The 13319-nt window shown below is 59.0% G+C and overlaps 1 protein-coding gene across 1 annotated transcript; it reads right to left on the bottom strand.

Moving 5' to 3' along the window:
• Positions 1-273: 273 nt before the first annotated feature.
• On the bottom strand, positions 274-12876 carry LOC128276052 (serine-rich adhesin for platelets-like; the record flags this gene model as incomplete). The annotated part of the gene is made up of 7 exons (XM_053014522.1): positions 274-278; positions 870-945; positions 1034-1198; positions 7181-7329; positions 7405-11116; positions 11249-12548; positions 12620-12876. Coding segments are annotated over 7 exons (5664 nt in total), but the record flags the coding sequence as incomplete, so codon positions are not given.
• Positions 12877-13319: the final 443 nt, after the last annotated feature.

Genomic DNA, 13319 nt, shown 5'->3' with positions numbered 1-13319 from the left:
GGGTGGGGGGCGCACCTCTCGTGTCACGAGAGCTGTTTGGAGAATGGCAAAAATCCATGAATTAATGAAAACACAATTTTTCACCCCGTTCCAGATTCTCACTTCAGGGATCAGGGCATTCACGGATTGGAAGCTCATTGGAACAAATGTATTGTTGTTGCAGATAGACCATACTGAGTAATGAAATGGATTTCAAACCATAAAATTATGTTTTTCTCATCGAACGCGCAAACTTGATTGAACAACCTGGTACATGGTTGGCGAGGGGTTTTCCTATACTGTGATCAGAAAACGAATAATCGCCCAATGGAGGGCACTCGGGTGGGCGTGTTTGATAGCATCAGAAGGCAGCCGATAATAGAAGTAGACAAAAAAGACCACCCAAAAACGGGGGAGAAAGCTAGAACAAAAACCATCAACCGACCGGTAACGTCGAGCAAAGATCTGACCGGCAATGACAGTCTCTTCATCATTCCCGGAGCGCGCCAAAGAACCACAAATGAATCGAAATGAAAACAAAGTAAATGAAACGTAACCAAAAAAAAGCACGAGCAATACAGTAACAGGGAGCCATAACAGAAAAGAAAACGAAAAAACGGTAACAGAAAAGTTAAACAATAACAAACATACTCGTACGTCATACTCGAGTAATAGAACGGAAAGAAAGTCGGGCCGGCATCGGGGAGCGGCAAAGAAAACCGAGCTGATGGCGGCGAACACAAGCAGCATCGCCCCAAACCCTGAGACTCCCCAAGGCAGCGCGCACGCGCCATGATGGTAAGACGGGCGATGGGGCGCGGGAGGACGAAGTGTCAGAAAGTGGGGCAAAGGAAGAGATATAGAGACGCAGAGTGGTGCATGGGTCGTACCTTCTTTCTCGGCCATTATCTGCCGGATGCGGGCCCGAATCTTGCGCCGATCGTCGTAGCTCGTGGACTGCTCCAGCTGGGGGCGAAGAACAAAGTGATAGCGGGAGCGTGTGTGAGAGAGAGGGAGGAGATTGAGGAGTACACCACCAGTACCACACACGTACCAACTGCTTTAGCACGGCTTCGTCCCACACTTGGTCGAGGCTGTCGATGGACACCTGCCTGATGGCCGATGTAGCCGAGGCCGGTGTTGCCGCGGAACCGGAACCAGCGCGAACGGTGCGCGTAGTGGTGGTGCTGCTGCTGCTGCTGGACGATACCTTCGACACCTGGCAGAAAGGGGGACCAAACAGCGCGAAGGCGGTTAGATCGGAGGACCTCGGAGGGTTCTCGGTGACGGTTGATGATTGTTGGTGCGGTTGGTTGCCGCGCGGCTCAAGCATTCGACGACTATGTCTGCCGCATCTCACTTTCGACAACGACAACGGCGAATGATATTTTTAGCAGCCCGTCAGTCGTTTTTTTTTTAGCAGGGTGGTCCATCTAGTTCTTGGCTTCTGAAGATCGGCCGACGGCTGTATGGCACGTCGTAGCGCCGTCCTGTTGACACCAAGTCCAAGTCCAAGTCCAAGTTTTCCAAGTTTTCCAGTTTCGCCAAAGAACCGCAATCAGAAAGGCGGAAATGAGATTCCACCGAGGCGGAAATGAGTAAAATGTCGTACAGTTTCAGTTGAAGACTTGAGAACCACTTTGGAAATTAGGTTTTTTCAATGTCTTCCCCATTTCGTAACTGTCAAAATTTTTACTCAATGTTTACAATTCCCAGAGTGAAGAAGTTTGACATTTTAGATGTCAAGTAGCTCGGTAGCTTAAAAACCCAAAACACTTGATGGATCACCCTATGCTAGAATCTGCTTCCTCTGCTTCCTCTGCTTCGCCTGGTTCCCGTTTCTAACTCATTTTCAATTGCATCTTCCTTTCCGGGCCTGTACTTCTCGCCACAGACTTGTCGTTCCCAGCGCGCGCGTTTGCAATTCTTTTCCCGCACACACACACACACACACACACACACACATGCGTACGCCGGCAATGCATACGCAATCTCTGTCTGTGCAGTGAGCTGTTAACGTTTAGGGCGCTATTTTTAGGTCCGCCGGAAAACCCCAACTGAAGTTGCCCCGACCCCGACCATCAGCAGCACCAGGGACCATAGTACCGGCACAGGCTCGACGGGGGTAGCGGGGTGTGTGCTGGGAAGTGGCTGATAGGTGATAGGTGTTGTGTACGTCCGAGCAACGCTGACGGCGGCGGCGGCCCTCAACTGCCAATCGCTAGTCTGACGTCCCGAGGAGGCCGCCTTGTTTCCTGCTGCTCACTGACAGTTCCGGACTGCTGCTGTTGGTCCGTTAGTCTCCGGACTGTCAGCCAGCGCAGCCGTTCTTGGCTGTTGTGTGGGCGAACGCCGCACCGATCGATATCCGGGTGCGTCGTTAAGCTGCCAAACCAACTTCAACAACGTTGCTCGATCTCGTACACGATCGGCCTTCAAGGGCACTCGCACCTCGCACAGACACAGACACACCGAGCCACCCATGTGTGTTGTGTTGCCGTTTTGCGTTGGCCCTCGTTCAAATGTCCCTAGATGGTCACGGAGCGGTCTCTAGAGCGAGCGAGCTGGCGAGGGTAGCAGGTGCAGACCGAAAGCAGGGTGAGACCGAATTTTCCTGGATATACGCGGGGCCGAGACGGAGGCAATTGTGAATCGTTCCGCCTCTTCGCACCGGTGGGCGCTCCTCTCTCTCTCTATCGTGAGGTAAAGACGCAACCACAGCTGGCATTAGCCTAGTCCGGGACGGTAGAGCAGGTCCAAGACAAGCAAGCCCCAGTCTGTAACTCCCCGATCGCCATCGACACTCTATCTCCCTCCTTCCAGACATCCCCAGTGGATTAGGTCTGGATCACTGGACTAGCCTCCTCGACCGTCGATTCTTTTGGTTTCTGTTTGACGTCATCGGGACGTGTTTCTGCGACGAACTGGTGACGGTCGAAAGAGCTCCGAACTACACCAAAGCGCCGTCTACATCAAAAGCGCCGTCCGTCTAATGTCCCAGGTCCACATCCCAGGTAACACCGAGATCTGGTTACTGGTCTGGGGTGGGGTTTCCCGTAGACTCCCCGAAGCCGAATACTACGGGACCAACACCGGACGAGAGGAAGAGGTGTGTACCCTTGGTGTCAGCGAAGCCGGCCTTTACCGGACCAAACACGGGTCGTGTCGGGATCACTGCTCCCGACTCCATCGCTCCCGGTACGTAACCTCTGCCAAGGTCAGGCCAGCCGCGTAAACCAAAAGTGCTCCAGTGGCCGGAACCCGGAGAAGGAGGACCCCGTTACAGCAATCGGCAGGGGCAGCAACATCTGCAAGACACCCAACAGGCCTGGCCACCGATCGTTCTGTGTGAGCGATTCCGGCGGTCTCTCGCTCTCTCTCTCTCTCTCTCGGAACGTCTCGGACCAAAATTGGACCGAAGCGCAGCAGCGGCGTCGGGCGGCTGTCAGTATCGCTGCATCGCTTGCTACACGCGACGTGGAGCTTCTAGTGCGCAACATTCCGTTACGTAACATACCGCGCCCGCTCGCTCGCTCGGTGCACGTTTATTCATATCACCCGGCAGGAAGAGTTCTTCTTCGCCGGCGTGAAAATAGTCGCTGCCACGAAAGCCGCGAGCTGACTTGGCTTGGGGGACGTCCCACCGAGATATTTGATCGGGTCCGGGTCGGTCTTAAATGGCCGGTGCTCGGGGCTTATCACTCGGCCCTAGTACCCTAGTACCGAGTGGGTGATGGTGGTAGAGCTGGTCGCGTAGGTCTAGCCGCAGCAGCCAAATATGCCACTGCCACTGATAACGCACGGGGTACGGTTTGATAGTAGAGTGTACTCCGGCAGAGAATGTATTCCGTGTGCTGAGCCACATGTCGTCCTTGTCAAACACACACACACAAAAACTCACAGCCGTTGGTCGTTGGAGTTTGTTAATTGGTGCGGTTGGCGCGAGTCACAGAGCTCCCGACTTGACGCCACTGAACTCCTAGGCGGACCAGAGCACGTTTTCCAACGCAAAGCCTTCAATATAGGAGAGTCCTTCTACACCGGAGTCTTCTCAAATTGCGCGGACCTGACCGGACCTCACTTGTCGGCAGATATCATTCGCCACTCGAATCACTCCCTATGGAGATGCGCTCCATAAGCTGCTGCTGACACTGCTGAACGGTACTGGCACGATACTGATTCTCCCCGAACACTGCGATGGCGATCTACACACACACACAAACACACGCAATCCCTTTCTCTATCTGTTGGACCAGGGTTCCAATTCCTGACATAGAACCCCAGCGCTCCGACCAGACCGGAGCAGAGTTCCGGCGTGACGTGTCCTAGGGTATCCCCCAGGGTAGCGACTTACGTGTTGGCCGGCCACCTATCTCTTCGGTCGGTCTCTTCTGTCCGACTGACGTTCTCTCTTTAAACTCTGTGCGGTCTCTTAGGCACTCTGATCACACTGATGCTGCTGCTGCTGCCGCTGCTAACCGGTTGCCGGCGTAAATGCGATTCCGAGCAGACACTCTATCGGTACGGCCAATACGGCCAGTACAGCAGTGGCACGGAACGGCACCAGCGAAGCACCCACGATGCGCTACGGGTTGATGCTGAGCTCGGACTGCTGACGGTCGGACTGCTCGGTTGGAAAATGGTACAAACATAAGAAAAAAAAACGTCGGAAAAACTCGGTCGCAGCTGTAACAACGGCAGCGGCTTCACGCCTCAGTGGCCCGCCCGGCCCACAGAGCACAGCACAGATTGCGCAGCAGAACGGACGCATGCGCACCGTCGTTGGCCTCTCTCTCTCTCGGGCAGGCGTTCGGGAAAATCTCGACACCAATTTCCCGAGAACCTCCGCACGGGGGCGCGCATGCGCGGACCACGGATCGATAGGATCGCGCAGGAAAAGACTGAAAACGATCGACGGCCGCCGCCGGTGCAGTGCGGACGGAATGTCTCGAGATATCGGAATTTTCGGTTCCGATTTCGTGTAACGTGTAACCGGTCGTCCAGAAGGCCTCCAGAAATGCTTTCCGATTGCAAACCAGACAGAGTTACTGTCTGGTGGGCTGGCGTTTGAGGCACGCGATTTTGGGCCGGATTTGGTGAGACCCGTTCGGGGCTGTTTATTAGGAGCTGTGTTGTGACCGAAGGAAACGATTATTTGATTGGGGGTCCCCCACCCTTTTGTTTTCGCGCCCAAAAGGGGGCTCCGGACCGGCTCCGGATGCACCCGTTACCGGGTCGCGGAACGTTCTGGCCACACGGTGGAATGTGTAGCCGAATGACGCCGCCTCCCGCACAATGCGGTGAAGCTCAAGAGGTACCGACGAAAGGGCGGGCGGTTTGGTTTCCGATATTTTCTTCCCTTACTCTGTGTGTGCACTCCCCCCTCCTTCCTCGTTTCCCACGAGGATTAGATCGAACATTGAACACTGAACGCAGCCCCCCCGACACCGATCGCCATTAAAATCCAAGGGCCGACAAAGACTGACCCACAGAAGCTGAGCCGAGAGAGAGAGAGAGTGAGAGAGAGAGAGAGAGAGAGCGATGTGGCGCGGGGGAGAAGAGGAGATAGTTGAAGGGCCTGAGCTCCAAAAGTGTTATTGCTGTGCAATCTGCTAATTATTAATTGCGCCGCCGAGAGTACAGAGGCCGCCCCAAAGGAACACTGTTGCCAGCCAACCTGCTGCTGGCGGCTGCTGTTTCCGTGGCGGACCATCGCACCATATGCGGTGCGATGGTCCGCTCTGTAAACCCATCACACGTATCACACGGCCTTTATTGCCTGGCTGCGACCAAGAATCGAACCGAGTTTTGACACGCGGCTCAACAGAACTGACTTCATTTTGAGTCAAGTATTAGGTCTAGGCGTTAATTCTTGAGGTCATTACGCATCTAACGCACTATAGATTGTTTGGTCAAAGTGTACACAGCACCTGTTGTAAGGCATTAGCACATGTCATGTTTTGTTCCTGGTAAAGCCTTTTTTGCGGGGAGTACTTTTTCATTACTGCTTGCACGGCAGAAAAAAAACGGATTCTTGTACCGAATCGTCACTGGTGAAGTAAAGGGGAGTTATTACAAGAATCCTAAACCCCAAAAACGGTCTGGATACAGCTTGGTCAACCATGTCCACCGCAACCAAAGCGAAATATTCAAAAAAGTGGTAAGCTGATTTTTCAAAATAACAACACTCGACACCACATCGCAAAACCGGTCGAAACATATCTCGAAAATGTCGGATGGAAACTGTTAACTCCCGTCCGCTGTATTCACCAGATGTTGCTCTTTCGGACTAGCATTTGTTCCGTTACATGAGTAGCGATTTGGCAGCACAGCGGTACACTTCTTACGAAAGTATTGAAAAATGAGTCTCTGATTGGATCGCTCCTAAAGCTCAGAAGTTCTATCGACACGGAATCGAGAAGCTACCTGGGAACATGGGACAAAGTAGTAGCTAACGATCGCCAATACTTTGATTAAGGTAGTAAAACGTCATTTGTTGTTGTAGTTTGGTCACAAATGTCCAATAAAAACCGCAAGAAATTCCTAGACCTAATATCAAAACCACTTTCTCAAAAAACAAGGGTCCAGAAAGTTTTCTGCACCAATTGCTCTCCTCGTGGAGTTCAGTTTGTCCTGTCCAACCTTCCCGGCACCTTGCGCCTGGCGAGCAGTTTCGTTGGCGCAAAGGAAACAAAGCAAAGGTTGGTCCAGCGATCGAATCGGGACGATGCTGGGAAGCGCTCCTAGGGAACCTGCCAACTGCGTCATCAGCTGTACGCGATTGCGTTCATTGTTACCCGCAACCAGAGCCGCGACCTCAATACAGAGCTGGGCTGGAGCTGGGCGGCTGGTCTGGCGCGGGCGGTTCCGTCTGTCTTTGTTCGGGTGGCCTCGGGTGGCAGCGTCAAAAATAGATCCCGCCCGATCGTGAGTGTGTGTCCGACCCCCGATCACACCCGGTAGGGCCGTGCCGGACCGGCCAATAAACCCTTCCTGGTCCGTGACACGTTATTGCGTCGCGCACTTCATCAGCAGGCTCTCTCTCTCGCTCTCTCTCTCGGTCTCTCTCTCTTTGTTGGTCTCGTCATAAGCTGGACCTTGGACCATGGGGCAGGGTGATCGATAGCTGACAGGTTGCAGAGGTTGTACGACCCCAAGGACATCCAGATGTTGTGCTGTGTTGCTGTCCAGGGCGACTCACCTTCTTGGTGGCCGCCGGGTCGCCACCGCCGCCACCGCCCCCGTCGCTGATGAGCGACTCGACGCCGCTCATGAGGACGGACGCGCCGAGGAACTTGTTGAGCAGGGCCCGTGCCTCCCGGTCCTCGGCCGTGTCACCCGACTCGATCACTAAAACAACAAAGCGGGGGGGTGAGAAGGCGTTAAAAAGCGCGGAATCATTGGGTACCTCCTCCTCTTCCTTACCGCTATCGGCGTTGCGCATCCGGTCGAGCACATCCTGCACGTTCGCCACCTTGGAGGTGTCGTTGAGGAACGAACGCGCCTGCTGCTGGCTGGAGCTGGAAGTGCGTCGCACCATGGTCCGCACCTCACCGTGCTCACCGTGCTCGCTGAAGCACTCTTCGTCCTCGTCCTCGGCGGATCGCACCGAACGGCAACCGTCGGTGGTCGTAGCCGACGGTGTCGAGGCGCGGCTGGCCGACTGGCTGTGGGCGGCGGCGGCCGAGCGGAGTATGAGGCCGGCCTTCGGATGTTGCTGCTGCTGCTGTTGGTGCAGCGAGGACGACGATTCGCGGTGCACGAACCGCTCGGTCAGCTCCTTGACCGAACCCTTCCGGACGACCTTACGCACCGGATGGGGAGGAGCGGCGGCGGATGGGTGCTCTTCGCTCGCCAGCGGCTCGTTGCCGGTGATCTTCTCACGGCGGCTGATCGCCATCAGCCCCGTCCCGGCGGGCCGGTGACTGCGCGGCGTCATACCCCCGGCCGTTGCCCCCGCCGCCGCCGGTTCGGCGGTGCAGTAGTGGGTGGTGGTCCGCTCGCCCACCGCCGGCCCACCGTTCTCGCTGCGCAGCGTCTCGGTGACGATCGTACCGCTCACCTCGGTCGTCGTCGCTTCGGCCGGCGGCGCCCGGATCTTCTTGAGCGCCCGGATCCCGAACAGTGGCAGCCCGTTCTCGTCCGTCGGCCCCACCCCGTAGCTAGAGGTGATGCAATCCGTCGTCGTCGTCGCCGCCGCCCCCGCCTCGAGTGCCGTTGCCTTCGTCTGCTGCTGCTGCTGCCGGAAGCTACTGCCAGTCGTCTTCTTAGCCACCCCATTCGTATGGGTGGTGGTGGTTGTTGTGGCTTTCCGCAGGATGTTGCTGGTGGCCCAGATTGGCCGCTCGTCCTTCGATAGCGCCACCGCCGCCGCGGCTGGCTTCGGTTCATCCGACGAGGACGGCGACGACTTGGCGACTTCCGGTACCGATGGCTTTCGCTTCATCGAGGCGCCTCCCACCCCATCCCGCGTGTCCTGTCCCTGGCGAGAGCGAGCGCCAGACTGGGGAGGCGGCTGCTGCTGCTGCTGCTGCTGATCGTCCCGTTGCTTCTTCACCAACCGGATCTGGGCACGGATCCGGCGTCGCTGCTCGTACCCCGTCACCGACTCCAGCAGCCGCTCGAGCACCTCCAGGTCCCAGTTGTCCTCGACGGCGCCGCTATCCGGGGCGGTGGGGGCGGCGGCGGCGGCCGGGCCGCTTACCTTGCGCTTTGCGGTGCTTCCGACGGTGGCCGCTGCCCCCGGTGTGTTCCGATTGCCGCCATCTAGGCGCTTTAGCTCGACCCCAAACTTGCTGGTGCTGGTCGTGGTGGTGGTGGTACTGCTGGGGACGGAGCCGACGACTGGAACCGGGGCTTCCCCCCCGCCGGAGTGGTCCACCGAGTCACGCCGGACGTTGGAGTTGATGTGCTCGAGCGATGCCACCGTGTGCGCCATGTACGACGGTGTACGATCTCCGGGGACAGAGGCGGCTGCGGCGGTGGGAGCCACGGCCGCGGGTGGCTGTTTCAACGATGGCTTGCGAGTGGCCACGGTCGTCACCGTTGTCGTCGTTGCACGCTGATCGTCCTCCGGTGTCGGGTCGGCGACCGGGAGCTTCGACGAGGAGATGCGCTTCTCGAACAGATCCTTCTTGGAGGACACGGTGTCGCGGATGTAGGCGGGAACGGCCCGTACTTGCCCCGCACTATCGCGGCGGCTTCCGTCGCCGCCCGCTCGGGATGGTTCCGGTTCCGGTACGTCCTCCGGGCTGGCGCCGGAGCTCTTCCGGAACACACCGATGTCGGTCAGCTTGACATCATGTTGTTGTTGTTGTTGTTGTTGCTGTTGCTGTTGCTGCCGCTGACGGCGGTCCTCCCACACCGACGAACGGTTCAGAATGTCCCGCTGGTAGCGCCCCGTCGCTGCCCCATCCTGCTGCTGCTGCTGCTGCTGATCTCGGGCGCTCTTCTCGAACAGTTCCTTGGCCTTCTTCACGGCATCGGTGCTCCGCAGCGTGATCGGTCCTGCACCGCCGCCGCCGCCACCACCTGAACTGCTGACCGTCGCCGTCCGGTATCGGTCCGCAATGCTGGTGGCACGCTGCTGCTGCTGCTGCTGCTGCTCCCCCTCCTCCTCCTCCGCCGTCAGGTGGCGCGCAGATCCGGTGACGGTGGCCGTGCTCTTCATCGCGTTCTTCACCAGTTCGGGCGACTTTTGCGGTGCGAAACGGATCACCTTCTCGCTGACTCCTGACTCCTGCTCCTCCTGCTCCTGCTCCTCCTCCTCCTGCTCCTCCTCCTCCACCTCCTCATCGTCCACCGTCGGTGCCGTCGTTAGGACGAACGGGCCGGACGTGTGGATCTTCTTCACCTCCTCGGCGGTCGAGATGAACTTGGTCACCTTGTCCGACACGCTCAGCAGACACTCGTCCGACCGGAGGTGCTCGTCCAGCTTGCCATAGTCCGGGCGCTCGGCCACCGGCCGGCGCTCACCCGGACCGTCCTGCAGGCGGCGTGCCTCCTGCACGAACTTGGACACTTTGTCCGACACGCTCAGCAGCGACTCGTCGTCCTCGGTGACCCGGTCCAGGTTTGTGATGCGCGTCGCCCGCTGCGCTCGCACCTCGTGGTCCTCTACCTCGGTGATCTCGCAGCCACCCGCACCACCCCCACCGACGAACGCGTTCGTCGCTTCCTCGAAGATCTGCACGTGCTTCACCTTGGCGGCGGGCGACGCCATCGCTGCATCGTCCGGCTCGTGTACGGTGTCCGGGTAGCGGGGCCGACCCGTATCCTCGTCCGGTGACACCGGGATGGGGACGAGCTTGTTCGGGGACGGTTCCCGGGATGATTTCGCTTGCTGGATGTCGATCACCACGTTATCCAGATGGTCCGAACTGAGCGTGGCCCTCTCCACCGCTGGTGTCACCTTCGTCGCCAGATTGATCGTTTTCGTGGCCACGTGCTTAACCGGCCGGTCCGACGGTTTGACGCCAACGCGACCCAACGCAACCGGTGCTGCGGCCGGTGTTGCCTTCGTGAGGACCTTCGCACCCAGCCGGCTGCCGGTGGTGGTGGTGGTGGTGCGAAGATGATTGTCGCTCGAGGAGCGCGTGTAGCACTTGTCGGCGGCCGGTGCCCGACCCGTCGTCCGGTAAACCGGAGCCGAGTCCTTGCGATCAGTAATCGCCGCCGGTGGGCGGCGACGACGGCCCGCGGCCGCCCCCGACGCACCGCTCACGGCTCCGGTCTCGGTCGGTTCCGGTTCGCTGTCCGACACACCCGTCTCCTTGTCGGACTCCGAGTCGCAGTGAGCTGCCTGTCGCCGGACGCTGCTACCGGTAGTGGTGGTGGTGGTGGTGGTGGTGGTACTACCTCGTGCGCGGCCCACCTGCTGCTTGACGCCGCCACCCCGCACCGACTCGATCTTGATCTTGGCCACCGTGATGTGGTGATTCCGGGGCACCGGCGCGGACGCCGCCGCCGCCGCCGCCGTCGCCTGTCGCTTCACGTCAAAGTCGGACGAACTCTTGGTGCTGATGGGCCGCCGATCGAACTTCCCGTCGGATGATTGCTTCGTCAGCATCCGCACGCCGGAAGACGCCTTCCCGGTGTTGGTGGTGGTGGTAGTGGTGGTGCGCAGCTGCGTCTCCACCTGCGTGGTGGCCTCCATCATCGGGACGATCGTGATTTCCGCGACGGAAACGTTACGCGCCACCGTGCCTGGGGTTGCCGGTGCCGGTGCATCCTTCGCTTTCGGTGCCGCCGCCGGTTCCACCGCTTCTACCGCGGCCTCCTTCGCCGCGGCCCGCCCTATGGTTTCGCTCTCGATCGAGCGAATCTCCTGCTCGAGCTGGCGTCGCTTCTCCGAGCGCTGCTCCGAGCGTGACTGCACCGCCGCCGCCGCTGCCGCCGACGCCGCCGTCACCGTCGTCGTCACGGTGTTGTCGTAGGTGCTGAAGATGCTACCGGTGGTCGGGTCGGGACCATTGGCGGCGGCGGCGGTGGCCGTTTCCGACATGCCAAGGATCTTTCGGCAGCGTTCCTCGTACGTTTCGCTGCGCACGAGCGGCGGTTTCGTGCCGCCCGCCTTCGTCGGCGCCGTCGTACCCGTGGACACCTTCCGGGGGCTAGCCGCCCGATCCGCCCGGCCACCGCCGCCACCATCCCCGGTTGCATCGATGTCGCAGCGTTGCGACTGTTTCCGCTCGGACGTGATCGTCGATCGCATGTAGTTGCCTCCGGAACTGGCGGGAGCCGGTGCCGGCGAGGTGCGACCCTTGCGACCCCCTTGCGGTGGTGAGGTGCCCTGGTCCACCCCGCCGGCGGCCGGCGATACCGAGCGTAGCGACCGGACGAACGTTTCGTGGGCCGCATCCACCTCCACCAGGATCTTCTCGGCCGAGGTGGCGACCCTGGCCTGGGTGCCGGGGGTTGTCATCGGTACCGGCGCCGAGTCACCCACCCCCGTCACTTCCAGCTCAGCTTCACCGGCAACCTTCTCGTACGTGCGCGTCGTCACCGTCGTCCCGTCGGCCAGCTGCTTCGTCTCGGTGATCATCCTCGTGGTCGCGTTCACCAGCTGCTCCTCGCGCTCCACCACCGTGCCACCCTCTTGCCCCGCCAGCCGGAATGCTTCCCGCACGCGCTCCGGGTCCTGCGAGAGCTGCACGGACCCGAGGCGGGCACTGCTGCCGTCGGTGTTGGTGGTGGTGCTGCTGCTGCTGGAGGACGACTGGTGGTGGTGGTGGGAGGTCTGGCTGGCTGTCACCAACCGGTGGCGGTGGCCGGCCCCATCTTCGCGGTCCTCCGACAGGAACGTGTCCGACTGGGCGACCGCACTGCGAACCGCGAGCCCGCTCTCGGGGTCCTCCTCGTACCGCTCGCTGTGCGCTTCCTCGTTCCGACCGGCGAACCGGGCCCGGCCGCCCCCGTCCAGCTCCTGCGTGCCCTCGGTGGTGGCGGAGCTGCGTACCGTGTGCGTCTTGCCGTCCTCGCTCACCTCCTCCGACGTCCGGATCTGCCAGCCGGATCTGCTTCCGTCCGCCGCCGCCGTCACCGTCGCCGTCGCCGCTGGAGTGCCGAACCTAAAAAACACACACACAAGTGTGGCGTGAGCCTAGGTGCGCCTTTAAGGTGCCCCCCCTCGCCGTGTTACCTGGTCGGGCTCTCCGAGTCGCGGATCTCCTTCGTCTTGAAGCTCTCGAAGCTCTGGTCGACGAGCGAATTGCCGTGGCTGCCCACCGTCACCGCACCCGTCTTCTTCAGCCCGAACGTGGCGCTCGCATTATCCATCAGGAAGTACGGCGGGCTGCTGTCGTTGCTGGCGTAAAAGTCCTTCAGCCGCTGCTCGCGCAGCTTGTACATGTACGCCCGGATCTCCTTCTTGCGCGAGAAGTCCTCCGCCTGTTGCCACTGCGCGAATCGGAAACAAAACGGATGCCGATTAGTACTCTCCCGAGCCGAGCCGAACTTCTCACGGTGGATAAAACTTGAATCTAACCCACAACCTGATCCTGAAATCGTTCTCCATCCGATCGATGATGTGATCACAACATTGCTGGAGAAGCGTTTTTTGCGTACTCAAAAATAGGTCGGCCGAATGAGCTATTGCCAAGCCAATCGTGGTAAACATTTGACCAATATTGTTCTCCATAAAAAATGTAATGAATTTACCTTTCACACAAAAGTTCAAGTGTAACTTCCAAAACTAATAAACCAATCCGCCTGAACTTACTCGGCTGAAAATGAAGCTTTAGATGGCTTCAAAGTTGCCATTTCAATTCCAACAGTTTATTACAGAGGAACGCTTGTCCAATTTGCAATTGTTAACCGACTTTTGACAAATTCTATGTGAC

The sequence above is a fragment of the Anopheles cruzii genome, unplaced genomic scaffold (assembly GCF_943734635.1).
Source record: "Anopheles cruzii unplaced genomic scaffold, idAnoCruzAS_RS32_06 scaffold00381_ctg1, whole genome shotgun sequence".
NCBI classification, from domain to species: domain Eukaryota; kingdom Metazoa; phylum Arthropoda; class Insecta; order Diptera; family Culicidae; genus Anopheles; species Anopheles cruzii.
The sequence above is the reverse complement of the archived record's forward strand: the minus strand, read 5'-3'. Positions and strand labels throughout refer to the sequence as shown.